Source organism: Strigops habroptila, chromosome 9 (genome assembly GCF_004027225.2).
Source record: "Strigops habroptila isolate Jane chromosome 9, bStrHab1.2.pri, whole genome shotgun sequence".
NCBI lineage: Eukaryota > Metazoa > Chordata > Aves > Psittaciformes > Psittacidae > Strigops > Strigops habroptila.
In genome coordinates, this window is record NC_044285.2 from 27,250,416 (window position 1) to 27,272,790 (window position 22,375).

A 22,375-nucleotide genomic window follows, 5' to 3' on the forward strand; every position below is an offset into this window, starting at 1 on the left:
CCAGTGAGTTTTCACCACTCTCAGGTACTTGTCCCAAATCTGCTGCTTAGCGAGAACACACTTTGAGTTCTCCCAGATTTTTAAGAAAAAAAAGAAAACCAAGTTTTTACCCAATCTACTATTAAAGTGTACATTCTGCCATGTAAAACACTCTGTTTGACAGTTATTACCATTTTCATCTCCTGAGGTCTCTTTATTCTTGAAATCATTTCTACTATTCGATTGCCTCCGAGCTATACACACATCCTCACATTCCCTACAGCATTTCAGCTCAGTCTCACAGTGCAACCCCTTCACAGGCAGACTCTGCATACCCAGTCCTTCCATGCAGCCCTCAATCTGACCAGGCTGTACTATCTCGGCCTTTAAGATCAAGTTTCTTCAGCATGAAGAAAACGCCTCTGGCTACCCTACGTTGCCATTATTTCATATAATGAACTTAAAAGAGAGTTTTCCTCTGAGACAGACATATGCCAAACATCTCTCTATACACTGCCACATTGCCCATTTTGCTCTATTTTTGCTCATTCTCCCAGCTTCACAGAGCAAGGACAGTCTCTGGGTTGTATCTTCAGCTACAGGTAACACAACCAGATCCCAAGTTCATGATCATGGCTCTGAAGGGCTATTAGAGCAGATAATAGCCCTTCTCTGCTTGTTTATGAAGAGCTAGCAAAGCTGGAAATGGATTTCTTTTCTGCTGGAAAAGGCACTGTGTGGAAGGCAAGCATGGCCATATGGTTGCTGTGCTGCTCTCGGTCTGTCTGTGGTCAAAGGAGGTGAATCTCTAAAAGCACTATGAAGAAAAGTGAGGAGCTGGTGTTGATGCATGAGCAGTATCAGTTTGAAACCCTAGTTTTCTGGCCAAAGAAAAAAAAACCCAAGTTGGAAGATTAAGAGGTGATGTCTTTTCCCAGCTCCTCAGACAAGTCTTCCGACCACAGTGACAAGCACTTACGCAAGAGCATTAAATGCTTCAGAGAAACATGGCACCAACCACCAGACAGAGCAGACTCCGAGCTGCCAGATCGCATTATTTTATGGGATTTTGTTTAGATAACTTCTGTTCATCTCAGGAAGGGGAATACCACAGGGAGGGAAGTGCCTAAAATAGAGCAAGAGACGCCTGCTGCTGCTTCAGGGTACTTTGTCTCACTCAAAAGGGCATACGCTCTCCTCAGGACAAGAGCCTGGGAGATGGTTCCTGCTGCCCATGTTTGGGAAGGAGTGAGGAGCCTTGCTTCAGGATGCGCCTGTCAACACGCAGCACTCGCTTCCCAAAAAAACTTCTCCCAGTTGCCTAACCAGGCATGGACACTGGCCAGCGCCCTTCCAGATACCGCACCTCGTCCTGTGCAAACAACTGTTATGTCTAAAGCTATTTTGGTTTATAAGCTTCAGCTAACTGCAGTTTGCAAACACGAAAAGTCTTGTTTATACCGAGTGCTCCTGACACATTCTGCAGGGCAGAGAGCACCAGCGGAATGCCAGGAACATGCGACAGCCACTGCAGGAGCTGGGGAGCAGAGAGCAATGCTGCTGAGGCACGGCCCTGCGGCATGAGCAGTCGTGGATAGACACAAAAGCATAGGAACAACAGAGGACACAAGGACAGGGATGGGTCGACAACCACAAGGAAGGAAAGTGGCTGCGTGCAGGAGCAGATGGAAACAGGCAGAATGGATGGATGGAGACGGAGGGAAGATCCTGGGGTGGAGGCGGGATGGAGAGAAAGGGATGGAAGGAGAAAGGCTGGGGTGGGGAGCAGCAGATGTCAGTGCTGCTGAAAGAAAGGGCTGCATGTGCTGGAGCTCACGGCTGTGCTGCTCGGAGAAACACAAATGCCCTCAAGTTCTGTTCACAGATCCAGCCCCAGGAACACACACCGGGTTTCTCAGCCTGAACGCACCGACTCATGCTTCTCAGGCCATTCCTGGGGAAAACCAGCTAAAATTACTCAAGCGAGTGGAAACGTTATACTTTTTGCTGACGTTCCTAGGATAATGTTGAAAGGAAGCATTAAACCAAACAGATCTATTTTCACTTTGGTTTGGCCTTCATGGTCTGTTCCAGACAGAAATAGCTTATAGCAAGTTATCAGTGGTTAAGCGAAGTCTCACCACCAAGCTGCAATCTTCTGCATACAAAATCCGCATAAGTAACATCAGAAGCTGATGATTCCAGCAGACTTTTTGCTTTTTAAGGTATCTTTGTGTATAAAGATTCTCTTCCTTTCCAGTTACAAGCCAGTCGTGAAACATTAAGCTCTCAAGAGAGCATGTGCACAGAATAACAGGATGAAAGTAAGTAGTTTAGAATTATGAACAAGTATTGTCTCTTACTTGAACACACATCACAAGTTAAATGTACTGTTCTAAGATCTGACTCGCATCAGCACATGATGCCAGTAACACAAGAGAAACCGCATCAGGGCTGCAAGGAGTAGAGACAGGTGATGTTTTCCAACAAACTGCTGTCAAAAATGGAGCTTTAAGCCAAAAGTGGGCAGAAAACTTTCCAGAAAATGTTGCAACATTTTAGAATCAGTATTTTTTTCTCCTCCAAATCCTCACTCACTGGGACAAAAAACCACAAACAAACAAGGCCCCACAACTAAAAGATAACAAGCAGAAAGGAGGCAGGGGCAATGCTGCAGGACCCTGGTCCAGCGAGCAGCAATACTCCATCCCCAGCTCTGGCCAGGGCTGTAAACTGGCTGCTCAACAGGCAGCCTCTCAGCACTACCCCGCTGCAAGGAAACAGTTGTGTTAAACATTTTATTGTAATGAAGTTCAAAGAAGTTTCTATCTTTTTTGGTATACACAGGCATGCACATACAAAAGAACAATCTAGTTTACACTGCTGGCCAAGAGTGGTTTGGGGTTTTTTTTAAGTCTTGTTATTTTTTCAGTTTATAAATAAATTCCTTTTTGGACAATAGACATGTTTTTTGGAAAGCTATTTATGGACCACTGGAACCCAAAGCAAGTTTATAGTCTGAGTGCTGCTGTTTTGATCACACAAGAAACTTCCCCATGCCAGTAATGCAGCTGCAGCTCTGCTGTTCCAGCACTGGCATGGGGTTTTCTTTGCCATTTCTCTGCATCCAGTGACCTCCATGCAGGGAAAAAAACACAGTTTTGTTTTTATCCCCAAAAAGATGTGATTAAATGGCTCATACATTGTTGTAAGGACTTTAAAGAACTTTAAAGACATTTCCTGTAAAGTTCCCAAGCCATGGTTGTATCATTGCTTATAGCACCCAGCTCTTGCTGAACGCATAGCCTGAGCTGCCGCTCCCAACCTCACAACCAGGAGCAGCAACAAGGACAAGACAGAAGCAACCCCTCACAGTGGATTCAGACCTTGCACACTTCTCGGTTTAAAGACAAAACCAGCTTTAAAGGGTTTTACCATTTCCAATTCCAGACTTCTGGGTTCTAGATAAGAAAAACCAACTACATCTTTAAACCTGTTGTGTTTTAAGCCACTGATTATTTTAGACAAGCTGCTTCATCACAGGGAGGCAACTCTTTAAATCAGAGGGGATATCTGCTTTGTGCAGAAAGGTGAAGAAGTTCAAATCCCCAGATGATGCTGCTATTTGTAGCCAGAACCATCACTTCTTCAAACGGTTCAGTACCTTTTAAAAGATAGATAAGCTCAAATTTAAACAGAGAACGAGAAAAGCGCAGTGGGAGAAAACTGCAGCAAACTCCTGCTGCAGCCGAGGGGAAAATACCCAGAAAGTGGTTTTCTTTGGAGGGAGCGGGGCAGCACGAGGAATGCTGTGCTGCTGCCAAGCCAAATTAACTTGCTGCAGGGCATCCTGCAGGCTGAGCTGTGCGCTGTGGCTTCAGGACTTGACCACCTCTGCTGCTGTGGCTGGTGAACAGGACAGCAGCTCACAGCCACTTTGGGGAATTAATAAAAAGATGGGGGGTTTTTTTAATTGTTTTTACATTTCTCATCTAATTTCTGAAAGGATGCTGCCTTCCTCCCCTGCGTTGCTAATGCAGAAGGTAATACTTGCAAATTAGCTGCAAAATGCTGAAATTTCACCTCCCAGTGCAGTATAATATGTAGGAGTTACACAGCGCGGCAGCTCAGCTATGCAGTGAAATGTCACGGATTCCTGAAGGCCCCTCCAGCTTGTTCTCCACCACCAGGACATTACAACAGGCTCCCTTCAGAGACAAAACACCTCCAAGTAGGCTTGGTCCTAGTCTCCATCAGGTTTTATTCTAATATTGGGTTATTCATATGAACAAGTCAGATTATTTCTCCCCCTATGTTGGCATAAAATTCAGAGGTGCCAATTCTGGTGGTGCTGGTGGCCACCATCTTCTATAAATGTTAGTCAAAAGGTGGGAAACTTGTTGGCACTTACAGCAACGACCTGCTTGGTCAGAGCTTTGCAGGCCACCTCTGAGGTGTCTCCCAGCAATTCATGTCTCATTCTTACTTCTGCCTGCCTGCTAGAACATCTACCTATTTTTAGGTCTGGGCAATTATCATTAGAGAACCACTTCTTTGTTCTGCCAAGCATTACATGTAGTAACATCATCATTCTCTCACTCACTGCCTGGTTTCTGGTCTGTAAGGAATGAGATCGAGGACAAACACAGCAAAACCACCATGAACTTATGTGACCTAAATCAAACACAGGAGGCTGGAACAGCTCAGGCTTTACTTATGCTGCCTGTTTTTTTGTTTTGCAGAAATCAGGCAGCATCCAGATGGACTCCATATGTACTTACTCTCTCCCTCCAGGGCCCTTTGGGATGGCCCATGGCATATCACCATGTATCCTGCATAGCTGCTACAGCAGCCCTGTCTTCATGTGGTTTGCCCCCAACAGCTGAAAAGTTGTTTATTTGGCCATGGTTCTCCCCACCAGGCGCTCACTGACCCCGGCTGCATGAGTGTCCTGTGCAGCCTGAAAGCCAGGGCAGGAGGGACCGGGCTCCAGCTCGCAGGGAGAGCAGTGACCAGATTCCTGTTGCTCACATGTGGTTCTGGAAGATACTTTTTAAAAGCAGGAAAAGGTCCTGGGGTGAAAGGAAGGACCTCTCAAGATGAGGATGGGGGGAAAATCCAGGCTTCTGAAAGGTTTTTACAACCTAACCTGGTGGTTGCATCACGCCTGGAAGCACGTGGTCCGACTGCAGCAGGGCATTATCCAGGCATAAGGTACCACATCACAGATCAGGTTTTGCAGCACCAGCCAAGAATATAGCTAGAACAAAGGACAAAGTCTCTACTTCCCAAAACAAGACCACAACTTGCTCCAGAAAACATAGAAAGTTACATAAATGGAAAAGTTGATTCATGAGAACAAAAAGAAAAGCTGCTTTCATGGATTATAACGCCATTGTAAGTGCACTCATACAATAACCCAAGGCTTAAAAATTTCTTAAGTCCCACACCAACAAAACCCAACTCTAAAGATCCCAGTGCATTCAACAAGTTATTTCCCACCAGAAGAACCAAGGATGAAAATTAATGTCACCTCCTTGTACTGAAGTCTGGGGATCAGGATTCTCAGCAGAGCCAACGACCCTTCGGACCCAGCTCCCACTCACTATTCATTTACTCTTTGACACAATCTGAGAAGAGAATGAAATCCCCAGTGGGAGTTTGCCTTTTAGTCCCCTCAGCCTGCTTTGGGAAGTTTGGCCAGTGACACAGGCCTGGCTCCTCCGTTTGGTACAGCCCAGTAAAGCAGCCTGCAGAGCAGGTTCCCAATTGCTGTGTCACTGCCTTGCTACTGAACTTCAAGGAATTGGTTCAGACAAAATAGGAAACCTCTTCTCTATTGCTCCAAAGGAAAGAATAAAGTAATATCATCACCATTTGGAAGATACTAATTTACAAAACTAACCTCAGCCTAATTCTGCTGAGAAGCACAAGAAAATACTAAATATAGGCTCTCACACATTCACTTAGGCTGTGAAACAGCACTGAGATTTGAAGTAACCCACGCAGGCTCACGGCCTCTGAAAGGCTGCTAAGCTGCCCACTCCTTCCTCCTCTTCCAGCTCTTCTCCTCTTCCAGCACTCAGCACCCAGCTGGATGCTGCCTTCACACTATGACCATGAGCCGTGCACGTGCGTATGTGAACGGTGGGACAGTGCACATTGTGTATGCTCAAGACAAGGACTTCTGCACCTCATGAAGTGATACGCACTTAGGAAAGATAATGGTGTAAATACCACTAGCACCTGGTTTCCATCACCCCTGGATGCACAGAGAGCAGCATTACTCCCACCCAGGGGAGATCCAGGCAACTACAGCTGGAGGTGTAAGTACAGCACTGAGAACAGCATGCGTCAGGAGTCAACGGTCATGGAAAGCAACTGCTCAGAAATAGGATTCCAAAAACTCTTTACAGTTACACTACATGGTGATTTGGGGTACTTGTCACTTGGTATCTGCAAAATTAGACATCTGCTAGCAAAATTCAAGGCTGGAGTATGTTATGCAACCCTTTAATCATGTCGTGGGCATAACCACACAAGCAGCTGACAAGCAAATCTGTAAGGAGTCCACCGTTGTCAGTGTTGCATGGTATGAACAGTCAAAAATATTCTGACTCAAAGGGTATTGATTCTTTCATTTAAATGTACACAGGACTCCAGTTTAATGTTGCAGCAAGATTTCTGAATGTCACTAGTTCTGTGTCAGACATGCAGTGCAGCCAATTTTACCAAAGCTCTATTACAGTCAAATTCTAATAAGAAAGATACTAAAAGGCCATAAATAGGTCAGAACTGACTTGCTGCATTGCATCCAGTCTCTGTTTAGCTACTTTCCTCCAGCAGTGGCCAAAAGCAGATTCCTTTATCCATTAGTCAAGTATGAGGACAAGTAACATTTCCTTATTTATATCTTCCCAGCTTCTGGCAAACAGCAGTAGCAGCACTGCCTAATGAAGCCTTGATTGCTTTTTAATGTGCTTCAAGTTTACCTTCTATGAAGGCACCTTAAACATCAGCATATTATCACAGCTTAAGTCAAATTCTGCTTTTCACAAATAATATCCAAGCACTGGGGTCACAGGAAGTGAATCTATTCACCCTTTTATACCTGCTTATCAAGGACTATTGCAGTGTTACCAGGTTTCTAACACAGAACATCTTATCATTGGCAACACCTGATGACCATGTATAAAAGTACCATTTAATAAACTTCAGATTTTGTTCCAGTACATGAAAATGGAATTAAACCCCAAGAAGTTGCAAGAATGGGCTGACGGCACCAGAGCTGTCACTAGAAGAGGCACCAAACCTCTCTACATGCCTGCTTTCTGTAGACAACCTAATAGCCTGAACAGCGAGAAACAGTGAATGCAAACAAAAGCTTCCAACTGCTAAGCACAGGGCAAAGTGTTTCAGATCTGGGGAGGTGTCAGACTTACACTTGTCTTCTCTCAAAAGGAAGAATCTGTGCTTGATTTAAAACAAGGTGGGTGCCTGATTGCTGCTGAACTCCCTGCTCATGCTGCGCTCCAGGCCCCGGCGGCCCCAGGAGGAGTGACTGCAGCACAATTCTCCCCTCCCTTCACGTGGTTTCTGCAAACAGCCCCACCAGGAGCACTGTTTGATTAAGGATGAACCTTGTACTGGAAGCAGCCTGGTGTCTCTGAGCCCTGGCTGGCAGCAGCTTGAGCCCAGGCCTCTCCAGCATCCAGAACCTGCCCACCCTTGCACAGAGGCTCACTCTGTCCAGGCTGCTCCCCTTCAGCACCGGGTCCAGGGATGGTTATCCAGGAATGACCCTTAGGGAAGCACAGTCATCACTGGGACTATATACGTTCAACCTGCCTAAACCAGGGTTATGGAAAGAGACCTTTGCCTTGAACTCCAAAGGCCTGTCTCTGAGCAGGTCTTGCCCTGGCATGGCTATATGGAGGTCAGAGCTGGACCAACTCTTCCAGTTGCACAGCACTATTGTTTTGGGGAGCCTCAACCCAGCTCACTGTGCCAACATGAGGATACTCGTGGCATCACAAGGAAAGGCAGGGAAGGAAACCAGCCAGGGGATGCAGGACACCTCTCCCAGCAGTTGGTATTCCAACTGACAGCATGTATCAAACCATGGCCTCTGGCCATTTCCATCTTGGGCCTTTATTTCATCCAGCAACAGGAAGGACTTGCAAGTGCAAATATTCACATATCAGGGTTTTTTTGTAGTTTCTTTTGTGCCTAGACTACTGAAGTTAGCCAAAATAAATGTATCTTGCAAAACCAAGCTTCCAGACCTAAGCCTCTCCTTACCTTGCTTTAGATGAGAATGTAAAGAAATGTTGATGTAATGCAAAGCCATAGCTTTATGTGCACCGAAACCACCCACAAACCACAGCAGCACCCGGAACTGTCATAATCAAAAGGAAAACACCACCATTACAACACAAAATAAATTGACCCGTGGCGATTTTCTAAGTCTGTTTTGTGCCATTTGACTTTCAATAAGCCTGAAAACTGCCTGTCTGGTCCAAAACCAACAGAGAGGCAGCTTCCTACTGCGGGAATACAGGCTCCATTATCTCGGTTATCCGTTAACAAAGCATAAGCAGCAGCAGAATATGAACTCTTCATTTATTACGCACAGTTGTTTTCTGCAGCAGACTTGGAGCTTGGCAGGCTCTCTTTCCCTAGATGTCTAACGTGCACCCAGTCATTGCATCCAAACTCTGCACCCGGTTAATTAAAAACAAACAGGTTTGCACCAGTATAAACCGGTACAAAACTAATATAACTCCTGAACATCACAAACATGAGAGTGGCAGGAAAAGCAGACGAAGGAACCAAACGCACATTGCATTATCCTGCAGCGACCACCAGGCTTCCAAAATTACCCAGGAGGAAGAAGTGCAAAACCCAGTGCCAGCTTAACAAAATCTGCCCCAGGGTCTGAAATGAATGGTGTATTGGCCAGAGCATCTCCCAAAACTCCAGTTATCTAAGCAAGGTTTATGGTTAGCAGGAAAACAGAAATCTAACAACAAACCTGTTGTCACAGCTTCTGAACTTTCCCTCCTTAATCGTAACTGATGGTCAGAGTTAACTGTCTGGCACAACTCGGGCAGAGCAGCAGAGAACTGCAAGCTTCAAGAAACCTTGTGTAACATTCCTCCTTGAACATCAATGAATCCATTCGGGTTAGTGCTAGTACTGAGTGCCTGCACCAGTCCATCCGCACAAGGAGGAGATGTCCCCACCATGGCTGGACCTGGGAGCAACCCGCAGCCACCCGCTCCCCACGCACCAGCCAGCACCGGGCTCTCCATCACCACTTCACGCCCCCTTTTCCAGGCAGTGCCAGCTGTGTTGGCCAGGACAGAAGGTAAAGTTGTTTGTGCTCACCCCGTCCTTCAGACCTGGGATGCTCAATGGGCAACCCAGAGAGGACCTGAACAGAGGGTGGCCTCCAGCAACAACCTTTTCTCCTGGCATGACTGGCCAGTGTATTGCCAGTGCCTCTACTGCCTTAGCTGCACTCTCTTATCTGAGGCAACACAAAACAGTCTTGGGAAACAGAAGGTTTTGCTATGTGGAAGAACAAAAAAAGCCCGTGAGCCTAAGCTACCTCTGTCACAGACTCCTTGAACAATTCTGAATGCACCCTTCGCCTCTCAGAACTTCCTCTCCTAAGCTGCTAGCCAGCAGGAATCATCATTTTTTCAAATCACTGCTTATTTACTCTGTTATTTGGGTTTGAGATCATTTCTGGGTGTTTCTACAAACAGTAGCAAATACACCACAGCCCAGCCTCACATACAGGCTTTACACACTGGCTAGAACACAATTTAACACACAGAAGACTTCTCTCCAACAAGACAATCAGGCTCAGCATCACCTGAGATGCAGAAAACTCTCTGGAACATGATGACATATTCCTAGATATTCAAGAGTTCTCAATGTGGCTGAGCAAAATGGGGGGAAAGGCCCTTAGAGTGCCACTGAAAACCTGACTACTTGCTCCAGATGCTTTAAAAAGGGCTTAAGTCCTGAAAGTCTGGACCTCACCACTGTTTCAGGTTCTGAGTCTGTTTTTTTCAGCCAGTCTCTCTCTGAAAGCCAAAAGAATTATTCCTCTTTTATCTTGATTTCCATAGAGGGCTCCAGGACAGGTCATAGTAGCCCATCCACACAATGCTGGCAGCAGCTACACCCTGTGAGAACTGCTGGCTGTCATGTTACACTAATTAAAACAGAGCAGCACAGGTCCTACCTCGTTCCACCCTGAAACTTCATCCTCCACACTCAGCACAGCACTTGGCTGGTATTTACTGAGGGAGCACTATAAAATTCAGGGGGCTACATTTGGGGTGTTTATTGAACAGCTGCTAATGTAATTCTTTGTCAGAATCTGTGGATGAGGAGCCCTGCATGGCAGAGAGAGCGGAAAGGAAAAACCTGTTTTGCTTTGTTTGTCTGGTGAGAGATGAACTCTGGCTAGGAGAGGAGTTAAAAGCACAGACAAGTATTGCACGAGGCTCCTGTGGTTTGCAATAAAAAGGTTTATTTCCTCTATGGTTTAGCACACAGAGAGACTAAATTAACTGGCAAGACTAAAAGTTTACAGCATTAATAGTTGTTTCACTGCCTTTATATTGGCATTTATTGTCTTTAAATAAAGAACTGCTTTAAGAAGAAATATAGCATGACTTCAGGGATCTTACGCTACATGCAGGTGATTCTGACCTGTATTACTTTCTTTGAAGAACTCGTACACCACAGACATTATTTCGCTAAAGTCTTTTTGATGACTGCTATTCTAAAACTAAACCAAATAAATTTTTTGAGAGAAGAAAGCTTTTATTTCCTGAACTAAAATAACTAAATATCACAATATAAAGGAAGAGGGAATTAAGAGAAAAGCTATGGATTAAATACAAGTTTTCCTCCTCTTTCCAAAAAGAGTCAGGCTGAACCGAGATACAACAGCAGGTCAGTACAGCCACACCAAAGCATCCCAGAGATGAAAGATTTACCAGACAATAGATAATAGACCAGCTTTCTGACTGGGTAATTTTCTTGGGTATCATTTCAAGCGCAATATCAACCTGGGAGCCCCAGGTCCCCTCTTTCTTTCAGTGCAGACTTGGACAAAATATTGTAACTTCAGAAACTGTGTCTTTAAAGGGGGAAGGGGGAAAGGGAGATAAATAGAAAGCTCACAAGAATTGGCCACACTGCAGTTTCTAATACTTGCAGTAGAGCTGAAGCAGTACAGGAGTGGCCAACTGGTGCTTGCAGCAGCCAGGAAGGCCAATACCTGGAGGTTTCTCCCAAGAGGACTCCTCAGGACACATCCTGAAGTCACTCTTTACAGGAATTTAAAAAAATGAGTATTTTCCAACATGGGAAGGTCCTTCCCATCAACATGGGAACATCACTGCCCTCAAAGGGAAGTGCCACCTTCCACCCCACATCAGGAGCACTAATGCAGATGCTGCCCATGCCTCGGTGGCAGGCACAGCCACTGACAGAGCCTGATCTGGAGGCCACTTTGCAAACCCCCACTGGCTTCTCGAGGTTTTTATATCACTCTTGTCACCATGCCACCTGCCTTGTGTCTGTCTTTTTTAAACCACAGGCTTCCTTCTGCCTCCCTTCCTTCTTGGTAAGCTAGCATCTGCTTACCACAACCAGAGACTATGACAAATTCACACTGCATTTTAGCTTTAAAAATATTAAGTCCCCCAGCTGTTTATTTGCTGTAGGATGGAGTTCTCCAGTCCTGGGCGAGCAGCCAAAATAGCTTCATTCCCCTAATGTTCTTCAGTCTCAGCCTAATGCTTGATGGCTGGCAGTGTGAGGTGATGGCTATCCTAACACCTTCCAAGCTGCTAATTTTGATCCCAAATCATTATATGGAAGACATAGCTGTCTGTCCAGCTGCTCCTCAGTTTATACAGGTGTAAATTCCTGGAAGGAGCATTCCCAAAGATGGCTTTTTTTAAGTTGATCTTTCCACAGCATGCACAACTCAAACTTCAGTCCTCTGCGGATGAAATGGAGCCTCTCACAGCTACTTCCTGGTACGTTTTAATGGGATGAAAGGAAACAGAAATTTAGAGAAAGACTGCTCAAGCACAAAGGTTTCATGGACTTAGCCACCAGAACCATGAGACACGCTTATCTGCATTACAGGGTGGAAAGGAATTTCCAGTTCTTAATCAGGATTATCAGGTCACTACCAAGTAAGTTTGCAGACCTGCCCCTTTTTATCTTTATTTCTACCCACATATATTGTATTTCCTGCCCACATCTATTATCCATAAAGCAACTTCACTTGAACTTCATTTCTTACCATGCCCAGTGAGAATGTTTTGGGATATATTTTCAATTCATTCACAGGGTTATCCTGCTCTTCTCCAGTTCTGCCAGTTGCTCTGCAGCTGCTGCTCTGGCTGAGTATATTTGCAGTATGTGCACAGGAATGATCTTGGAGAAGCAGCATTAAGTATTTCCTAAGGAGTAAAATCTTGTCATGCTGTAGTCCATGGCAAAACTCCCAGTGACACTAGCACAGCCAAAGGCTGATCCCATGAGGCGAATACAGATGTGCTGTTTAAACCTGCCTGGAAACTGCTATCCTCATAAAAATGTGGGTATGTGTGAGAAGTATTATTATTTTCCCCAGATGCTGCTTACACTGGGCTTTGCCAGTTTATTTTGACCTATCCCAAAGGCAGGAGGGGTTTCTGATACACCCACCTTATTAGCTAGGTCTAAACATGATGTATGTCAGCATCTGCAGTTCATGCTACAAAACCATGTTGGTTTTGGAATCACCTGCTGTCCGTATCACCCAATGCTTATGTTTCACATGTAAGAGATGCTCAGATCACGACTGGCGCATGAAGAACAGCGATGCTCATTCCTTCAAGCTCTCATTCATGTCTCCCTGCCCGGCCAGGAGCCCAGGAAAACTGTCACATTGCAGCTTTGGTTAATGGAAACCTTTCCCCAGTCACACCCAAGCACAGCATCCAGCTCAAACCTCAGAGGGAGAGGCTGCGTGTCACCCGGCAGAGCTTGCTTCATGCTGACTGCCGCAGTTACAAACATCCCAATCACCACCTGCATCCCATGGTACATTTCATTATATGTAAAACAGGAGATCTAATGGCAAGTCTTCCCTATGCAAAGTCTTCCTCAATGTCCAAACCTTGAGATTTCAGTGTTTATCTCTCAGCAGAAAGTTTTGAGACTACCAGCATAACAAAGAGCTTCATACAAACATCTATCACAGCCTTGTCCTCGGCTCCTGAACTGAGCTGCAGTTGTTCAGAAGGAAACCAAGAGGAAAATTATTATTATAACTTCTGCTCCTCCCGCCCCTGTTTCTAAGATACAAGGGACAAATACAGTTAAAGTTCCTCTCTTATTTGCAGTCTCTCCCAGCATCAGAGAGTTTGCAGAGAGAGGTAAGATTTCAGTCACACTGGTACGTCTGAATATAAACCAGCTACAGAATCTGTTTGCACTTCAGAGGAAAATTCTAGTTACATCTAAAAGTTCAGAGCCTTCTTACAACTGCAGGCGTTTGTAATAACCACCACATTAAAAACAAACCAGCCCATCCCAAACACACAGATACATTCTTTTCCATCAAACATTTTTCCTGGACAACACATTCTGAAATTTTTGAATGAAAACTTATACGATAATTTTGGGAGCAGAGCCAGTTTCACCCAAGAACAGAAGCACAGCTTTACTGGGTCAGATCCAACACTTGTCTACCTGAGTATCCTGTCTCCACCGGCCACAGATCCCAGGAAAGAGCACATCAACAGACTGAGCGTGCAGGGCCACACCGCATTATACATTCCCAGACTCCAATAATCCGCAGTTCTGAGTCAGAGGTGTAGTAATTATGTTTAATAGCCCTTAATAGACTTTCCCCCTTAATTTGTCTCACTACGTCCTAAGCCATGCAATTTTTGGTATACATTATGTTCTCCGGTAGCAAGTTTCTCTATTAAACTACAGGTTGTCAAAGAAAGCACTCCATTTATTCTGAACCTGCCACCTGCTAGTCTCACTTGCTCCCCACAATCACTGCATTAGGAAAAGTGATGAATAATGACTTCCTATGTGTTCTCCTATATGCCTGACAGGATTTCACCGCTTCTCAGACCTTTCAGCTCTTTCTTTCTCAGTTGCAAAATTCTACCTTGTTTGGTTGTTCCTCCTACAATGATGACCTCACCCTATTTAATGTATCTTCTCACTTCTTTATATCACTTAAAGTCAACAATCCCAGTCTATTAAAGATGCACCACAGATTCATACAGCAGTAGGGTTTTTTTCCCCTTGCCCTCTCCCATCCTAAAAATTCCTGACATTTTCTTTGTCTTTTATGGCTACCAATAAGATATTTCTGCAGAATTACCTAGTATGGCTCCAAAACCTCCCTGCTTAACGTTATCAGCTAGCTTAAACCTCATTCTTGCACAGGAGGATGATTGTTTCTTCCTAGTTTCCCACCTGGGACAGCTACAGCTGCTGTCACACTGCACAACCTCACCAACAGCCTTGTGTCAGCACAGATCTCTGTAGGATTTTCTTGTAACTTCTGCATATTGGAAAAGCTGCATATATGTTCCAAAGTCTTGATTCTTATCCATTTTTATAACTGATGTGTAATCAACTGTACAAGCAAAAAAGAAAGAAAAAAATCCCTTCCTCTTATCCCACAGTAGCTTAGTTTCTTTTTAAATAAATAAATAGATTTTTAACTTGGCCAAAGCTTATCCAAAACTTTCTATGAGTCCAGCGTTTCAGTATTAAGAGATCACCCTTGTTCCTATGCTCAATGGCTGCTCCAGGTAAATCAGCTGTGAGGCACAGCTTTCTTCTCCAACAGTGTATTGATTCTTCCCCTGCTCTGTCTTTGTCCACCCATCCACTGGGAAGAAGTCTAACAAAGAATAACATCAATTTGCCCAGCACAAGAAGATAACTCATAGCTTCCAGATTTCCCCAAGATCCCTTTTTAAACCACTGCTACCTTTGGCTCCTTTCTTCACTACCCCACCACAGCAATTCAAACATTAGGTCTCTCGACAGGTAATAGTTCATGCATGGAAAGAGAGCCCCAATAAAACTAAGCTTCAGGAAGCTAATTAAAGAAATCAAATCACCACATCCACTTCTCACTGGGGAAACCAAGTCCAACAGGAAGAAGCTGTAAGTCAAGGTGCAAAGACTACTTCAGCTGTATCCAAATAGCATCAACTTCAGTCAGTCCACAGCCTGATGTTAACCCTCCAGATTTTCTTCTGTCTCACTTTACTGTTTTCCAAATTTCAGAAAAGGGCCTTAATAGTCAGCTGGAGATGCAGTCCTTCAAAGGACGTGCTCCTGGATGGAGGCTTTTTTTCTGGGACAAATAATAGTGGATAAGCATCACAAAACTCTTCCAGGCTTGATTAGATATCTGACCAACAAAAGTACTTTATATTGAAGCATAAACTGAAGGTCTCCCCTGAATATGGCTGGGGTTAAACAAATGCTGTTAACACTGTATTTTCATGTCTGAATAGCATAATATTAATACAAGTTGTGGATTTGGTTCAGGTTTCCAGATCACTGGTTAGTCCCAGGAACTAACATCAGTGGTTCCAAAGCAGCAATTCAGGGCTGGGGAGCATGAAAGCAGAGCTCATCTGTCTCCAGCTATGACAATGACACCTCCTTAGCTCTTCTTTTTATCATATAGGGGAATATTCTAGTTCTGTTTTGAGCTTGAACAGCTGAAATCTATCAATGTTTGTTCATATCCATTTGTCTCTTTTCTCTCCAATTCCTCAAATAAGAATAACCTTGCAGAGACTTGGGGTTTACATCCTCTGCTTGTTACACACATACCAACTCACTGACCTTTTTCAGGAATTTTCCAAGTGTAACTTTCATGCCTCAGGACAAGAAAAGTTCCTTGCTCAACTTTACAAATATTTATTAAAAAAAGCACAAGTGCTCTGACATAACACTGGATGGATCATATCTCAAGAAGTGCTGCGGTTCAGGGTTCAAGCAAAGCCGGTGCAAGCTGACGGCTTCTTCCCCGTGTCAGCCTTTTCTCCTCAAGCAGAGCATGAGAAAGACATAATCCTGATGGACCATCTCAAAGCAAACACTGTCACACCTGCATATACAATCTACAGAAATTCTCAGCAGAAAGCTTTTCCCAGTCTTAACTGTGGAGTGTAATTTCTCATGCTGTCAGAAAGCTTCTTATTTAAGCACAGTAGAATGGTTTTTGTTTTTATATATTAGAACTATTGCAACAACTGTAGGCAGTTTAATCTTTGGCTCTATTAAAAATTTCAATGTAATATTTTAAGAGAAATATTTGACTTGTCTACAGTTTGGAACAATGACTTAAAGGAAAAACCCCAACCCATGAGGCAGATGGAATGTATCCTAGCTAAATGCCTTGCTAGATTTGTGTTATGTATTTAGTCTTCCACCCCAAGAGCTCTAATTCAGAACAATTCATACCATTTTATGGAGAGAAATTAAGTTTCCTTAACTGGGTAGCCAAAAAAGTACTTGATGCATCTATGTTTACACAAGAGATGGATTTAAAATATCAATACCAAGCCTTGAAAACAAGTCAGTTTTCACCCACAGTATATAAACTGCATGAGCTAAGTATCACAAAAGTACATAAACACTTGCGAGATTGCTTTTAAAACTACAGATGCAGCTTATTTTCCTCATAATACCTGGTTTTACCTAAACTTGCATCATATGACAAGACTATTCATAAAAGATTCACATCAGTGTTTTCTTCTCATATGAACTGCACCGATATTCATCGCCGTTTGGACTGGAGGAAGTTCTTTAGCAGCTCCACAACATCTGCTGCCACTGCTCGGGGTTTCCGGGATGACAACTGTGACCACACGCATCCGGGCTTTGACAACACATTTGCAGCCTTGGACACGACTGCAGCACAAGGCACGTTCATTAAACACACCCATAAACCACGGGATGCAAAGGACCACCCAGCCATAGCTGCCTGTGCCCTCAGCAAGGCTCAGCACAGAGGCCCCTCCTGCTGCAGCCTCCATTGCCGGGAGGTCACACAGGAAAATAACAGTGCTCAAAAACCTCAACCACCACCAAAACAGAAAGCAGGCAGACTGCACTCTTGTTTTCAGATGGCAATATTTGCCCTCGAGGGATTTAAATGCAAAAGATAACTTTATTTTTTATTTGTACGATATCTGCCTCTCCATGTTTTCAGCAGTGGGACTGCTTTCGAAGGATGAAGTGGCTTCACCAGCCCTCCCAAAGCCCTGAGCTGCTGAATAGGGACAAGAGCTGGTGGTTATGTGCAGTTCTGCTTGTTTCCAGCACATCTTCCCCAAAACCGTTCTCCCTCAGGTGCAACCCATAATGCTCTAGAAAGCATTTGCCACTGGCTATATATCCCCAGCAGCACCAGAAAGTGTTCTGGTGCCTTACAGGATTACGTGGGGGAAAAGAAAAGAGTAATTACAAGCAAATGTTCATTCTCCAAACTACAGCCTACTTTCCTCTGTATTTCCTGGTGGGCAGGGAGAAGACCTAGATCCTTTCCCAAGCAAGGAAACAATACAAGAAAAACAGAAAACCCTTCACAACCCCAACTTTATGAGAGAAAAAATAAACTAAAATTTCCTTTCCTCTCTAACACCAGCCCTAAACAGCAGCGAGCCTGATGTGTAACATAGGGACTCTGACACCGATTCTGGAAATCACCTCTTATTTTTCCCATGTCTGCAGTCACAGTAGGAGGCGAGGAAGGAAAACCACCCATGGGGCCATCCAAACAAGTGAGGGGGAGAGCCTGGAGAGATGGAAGCATGGGCTGTAGATCACAGAGGCGAAGTGCCTGGCTCTGAGGAGCATCTGGACACCAGGGTTGGATGCTGGAGTCTCCACAGCCCGCAGCACTGGCAGGGGCACAGAGGAGAGCTCGGCCCACCATCTCCAGTGCTGGCACTTCACTTCCATAGCCGTAGCCTCCAGGTTTCATCCTTACTCCTGGAGCTTGCAAGAGGACGCTGGATGAATGAACACAATTCTCTCAAAGTCCATAGGCGAGACCAGTGCAGTTGCTGGCAACAAATGCACACTCGTAAAAGCGAGAAGAATTTTAACAGCTGGCTCCTTTCCACAGGAGATCAATAAAACTGGGAACCCAGCTGCCTCCAGGAAGACACACACAAGAGCTTCTGATGCTGCAGGGAAGCTGGAGCAATCTCTTACCCAAAAAGCAACGAATACCTAAACGCTAATGGAGAAAATCACAGACTGGACTTGTGCAATTCAGCTTATTCCTTCTTTGTACCCTTTTTCTTCCAGGAGCGAGAGTCTAATTACTCTTTGGCCTCTCTTCCTTAAGTCTCTTGAAGGATTTGAATAGAAGCCTCCAGCCAAATCACTCTCACAGCCTGTGCAGTCCTTGCTCGAGTCAACGCTTGGGTGCTTCTGAATGCGGCATTTGGTCTGTCATTTTACGTTCCTAGCCTCCAACACTGCCTCATACTAACACTGTTCACTACAACTGTACGTCATGCAGAGACTCTCCTGGACAGAAGCTACAAATGCATATTTCCAGGTTTGGTGTCTACAGTTTACCTTCATAATTACAAATCACCCCATGCCTTGGCCCATGACTTGCCAGTACAACATTCACGCTGAGAAAGATTAAAGAGAAAGGGCAACTTTCCATACGAGACTTCCAAATACAGCAGGAAACTGGTGCTGTAACTATCACATGATGACTTCTGGGGTGAAACTCAAATAGGAGGCCAGACCAAGGCCGCAATATAATTCCTTAATTATAAACTTCCAGGATATTCAGTTATCTCTGCTTCTGAGACCTATGGCAGTGAACCACCCAAACACAAAGTCACCTTTACCTCCACTATATAGAGCATAAAGCAAACCTCATGACCAAGTACAAACACAGGACTTTGCAGCCAGTGAAACACACCAAAGAAAACACTGAGCCAGTCAAGGGGCAGCTCAGCAGTCACACTTTCCCCTGTAAAAGCCATGCCCAGGCCCTGAATGATGCATTTACATGGGAATCAAGTGAACTTCACCAGAAATCCCTTGAAAGATACTTGTAAAATGCCCCTGCTTAGACATGAGCTTCTTTGGATACTTTTTTCTCACAGATACACGCTACTGAACACAAACCTATGGAGAACAATGCCCTGGGGAAACATTTTATATACTGTGATGTGGCAAATTATACCACATAACAAAGTACGACTTAGCCAATAAAAGACCACAAAATTTGGGCACCCTCCAAGACTTACAGCCCCAGGCTGTGAGGTGTGAAGCAATCTCAACCCCTTCTCCCTTCAGTGGGAGGCAATGTTTCTGGAGTCTCACAAAAGCTTCACCAACTTACAGAAATGGGGCAATCGTATTCTAGGAAGGAAGAGATTTTATACTTATTTCTGGTTTACTTCTACTCAAGCAAATTAACCTTTTAAAAACCAAAATACACAGTGCTGGGTGTCACTGGCAGTACAAAGCCAACTTAGCAGGAGTGAGAGCCCTTAGAGGGCTGATGTTAGCCAGTTCAGTTACTTTGCTGGAAACAGCTTTGACTCTGTTCCATCTCTCTGTAGCAACCTCCTCTGATGTGGATTTTCCATTCCTGGAGTGGGTTATTTCAAACTGAGCACCCGGAAAGGCTCCTCTGGTCCTCCAAGCAAAGCCTGTCTCACCAATGGCTTAAGACCCATGAAAATGACTCACTTCCATCGAGCACATTTCCCTGTGGATAGGCGCCTCTCTGTCTTACTTTAGGTTGAAATACTGATTTAAATTCTTATACCAGAAAGAAAACAGCCACCCAGTGAGGTACTCGGCTGAGCCCTGCCAACAGAAACACCCTCGGTGTACTCAGTAAACCGAGAACGTGCAAGTCCTGCTCGTTACCACAAGATTTCTTGAGCTGCACCAGACACAGGCACGAGTATATATGTGTGTATATATATGTACACACAGACGTCATAAAACTGGCAATTATATGCATGTTACACTCAAATTCCACAAAAACAGACTACGCCAACGCTATATTCAAATTCCACCGTCAAGGACGCACAAAGGAGCCTAAAAGGCAGCAGTAAATCATAATCCAGCCTTGCAACGTATACAATCCACACACGGACGAGACAGCATCGCAGAAACCACCAAGCTAATAATTAAAAGCCTAATTTAAAAACAGGGAAACGTCGTCAGGATTGAGATCAGTGGTTGCACCCGCAGAGCTTAGCATCACCACACAGACAGAAATCAATAACTGCCATTAAGAGGTCACTGATAAAAATCCATAGCAACTGAATCAGCCAACTTGAAACCTATTAACAGCTGTATTAGAAAGAAAGAATTACTTTTTCAATTTGCTAATGACCATTTCTTTCCCACCAGATGATCGTTTTGTATAAACCCAGCAGAAATCCCTTTGGACCCCCCCTCATGAATGAACTACTTGGGATTTCAAGACACTTCCCAGATGAGCATCAGATAATCATCTGCTTTTCACCATCAGCACGTTGGTGACATAGACTCGGGAAGAGAGCAACAGCAGGGACACCCGAGGCACACACTCCTCTGCCATCTGCACTCTGTCACTGTAGGGCTCAGCCTCTGTCACCAGAGCTAAACAAGGGGTTTCAGCATCACAACCATCCAACAGCAAAGCTTACCAACATGGTATTTTATCTGTTGAAGACTGTAGATCAGTGACTGCACTGAATCAGAGAAGGAGAATTTTTTTTGGGGGGGAGTGTTCTTCTGTACATCACCATCCTCTGAAAGTTTCGGAACCTACACCTGATGTACACAGCATAGCAGTGGCATGAAAAGTCATCACAGAGCCACAGCTCAGTCTTTTGATCTGCTCGCAGTAAAAGTCACTGACCATTAACTGCAATAGCTGGCATTTTCTATATCTCTGGCATTTGGTAGTTCTCGAGCACATTCATACTAAGTGCAACAAAATCCTCTGGATTTTAGACTTGGAGCATCTTTGACACAGCTCAAACAGAAATCAGACAGTCTTGAGGACACCACCGCTCCGAGCTACATCTGAACTTAGGCATGAACCCCCAAGTATTTTTGTTTGCTACTTTATTTACCTTTTGAAAAATGCAGTCCCCTGACCAAGCTCTGCCTACCGGGGCCATAAGAAGCGAAACCCGGTATTCCCACAGGGCAAGAATCTACAGTTACTACCTACAGAGAGTGGCCGCACATGCCTGCCACCATGTATAAGTGGATGTAAAGGGAATAAAGTCATCAAAACCAAATACTGACACGATGGGTGACACCATTTAGAAATAAACTTCAAGAACAAGAGACAAAAAAACCAATAAAAATAAATATAAGCCCCAACAGGAACCCCAAACACGGTTGGCGTTGATTCCCGGCACAGGACGAGGGGCACGAACGCAACCCCCGGGGCCCGGCCGCCGTGTGGGAGCCCCACAGAAGCCGCGGATCCGCGAAGGAAATGACATTCTCTTCCCGACGGCCGGCGGCACACACAGACACACACACGCAGAGCTCCCTCCGAGCGCGGCGAAGCCCGCCCGCCCCAGCCCCTCCTCAGGCTGCCCGGCGGGGACCGAGGGGAGCCCACACCCGGCCCCCCGCCCAGTGCAACTTTCCCGGGGTGCCCCTTACCGCCGTGGAGCCGGAGGAGGAGGCGATGTAAACCTTGATGACCATGCTGGGAGACGAGGCGGCGGCGACGGGATGCGGAGCCGGGCGGGTGGGTGTGTGCGGGAGGCGCAGCGAGGCGCGGGCTGGGGCTGGGGCTGGGGCTGGGGCTGGGGCTGGGGCTGAGGCAGCGGCGGCGGGAGGGCGGGAGGCGGCGGGAGGCCTGTCCGGGGCTCGCCCCGCCCCGCCGCGCTCACTGGGCTGCGGGGCCGGCAGTCAGCGCCGCCCGGCCCGGAAGAGGGGAAAAATGGTTAGAAAAAAAAAGAAGGCAGAAAGAAAGAAAGAAAGAGAGAAAGAAAGAAAGGGGCGAGGCGAGTTCTCGATGAACCACGCGAGACGTGGCGGCGGGAAGCCCCGCTGAGGCGACGCGGGGGCCCGGCGCCTGAGGGAAGGGGGAGAGGAGCGGTTGGGAGGCCCCCGCAGGCGGGCAGGGGCCGGGCTCCGCCGTTACCGCTCCCCCCATCCCTCAGCAGCCCCTGGAAACACGCCATCTCCTTCAGTGGCGCGGGGTGCCCCGCTGCCTGCCTCGCCCTTGGTGCGGGAGGCTGGAGGCGGCCCACGGGTGCCCCTTCCCTTGGCTGGTCGCTCGGAGGGGTGGCAGGAGCCTGGGATGGGTAGA

The 22,375-nt window shown here is 45.6% G+C and overlaps 1 protein-coding gene across 1 annotated transcript in view; it reads right to left on the minus strand.

Moving 5' to 3' along the window:
- The window catches only part of SH3BGRL (SH3 domain binding glutamate rich protein like), a 33,824-nt gene extending 11,643 nt beyond the window's left edge, over nucleotides 1–22,181 (minus strand). The window contains exon 1 of the mRNA XM_030497924.1: nucleotides 21,721–22,181. Coding sequence (XP_030353784.1) covers nucleotides 21,721–21,765 — 45 coding nt within the window. The 5' untranslated portion in view covers nucleotides 21,766–22,181. The remainder of the gene's footprint in view (nucleotides 1–21,720) is intronic.
- Nucleotides 22,182–22,375: the final 194 nt, after the last annotated feature.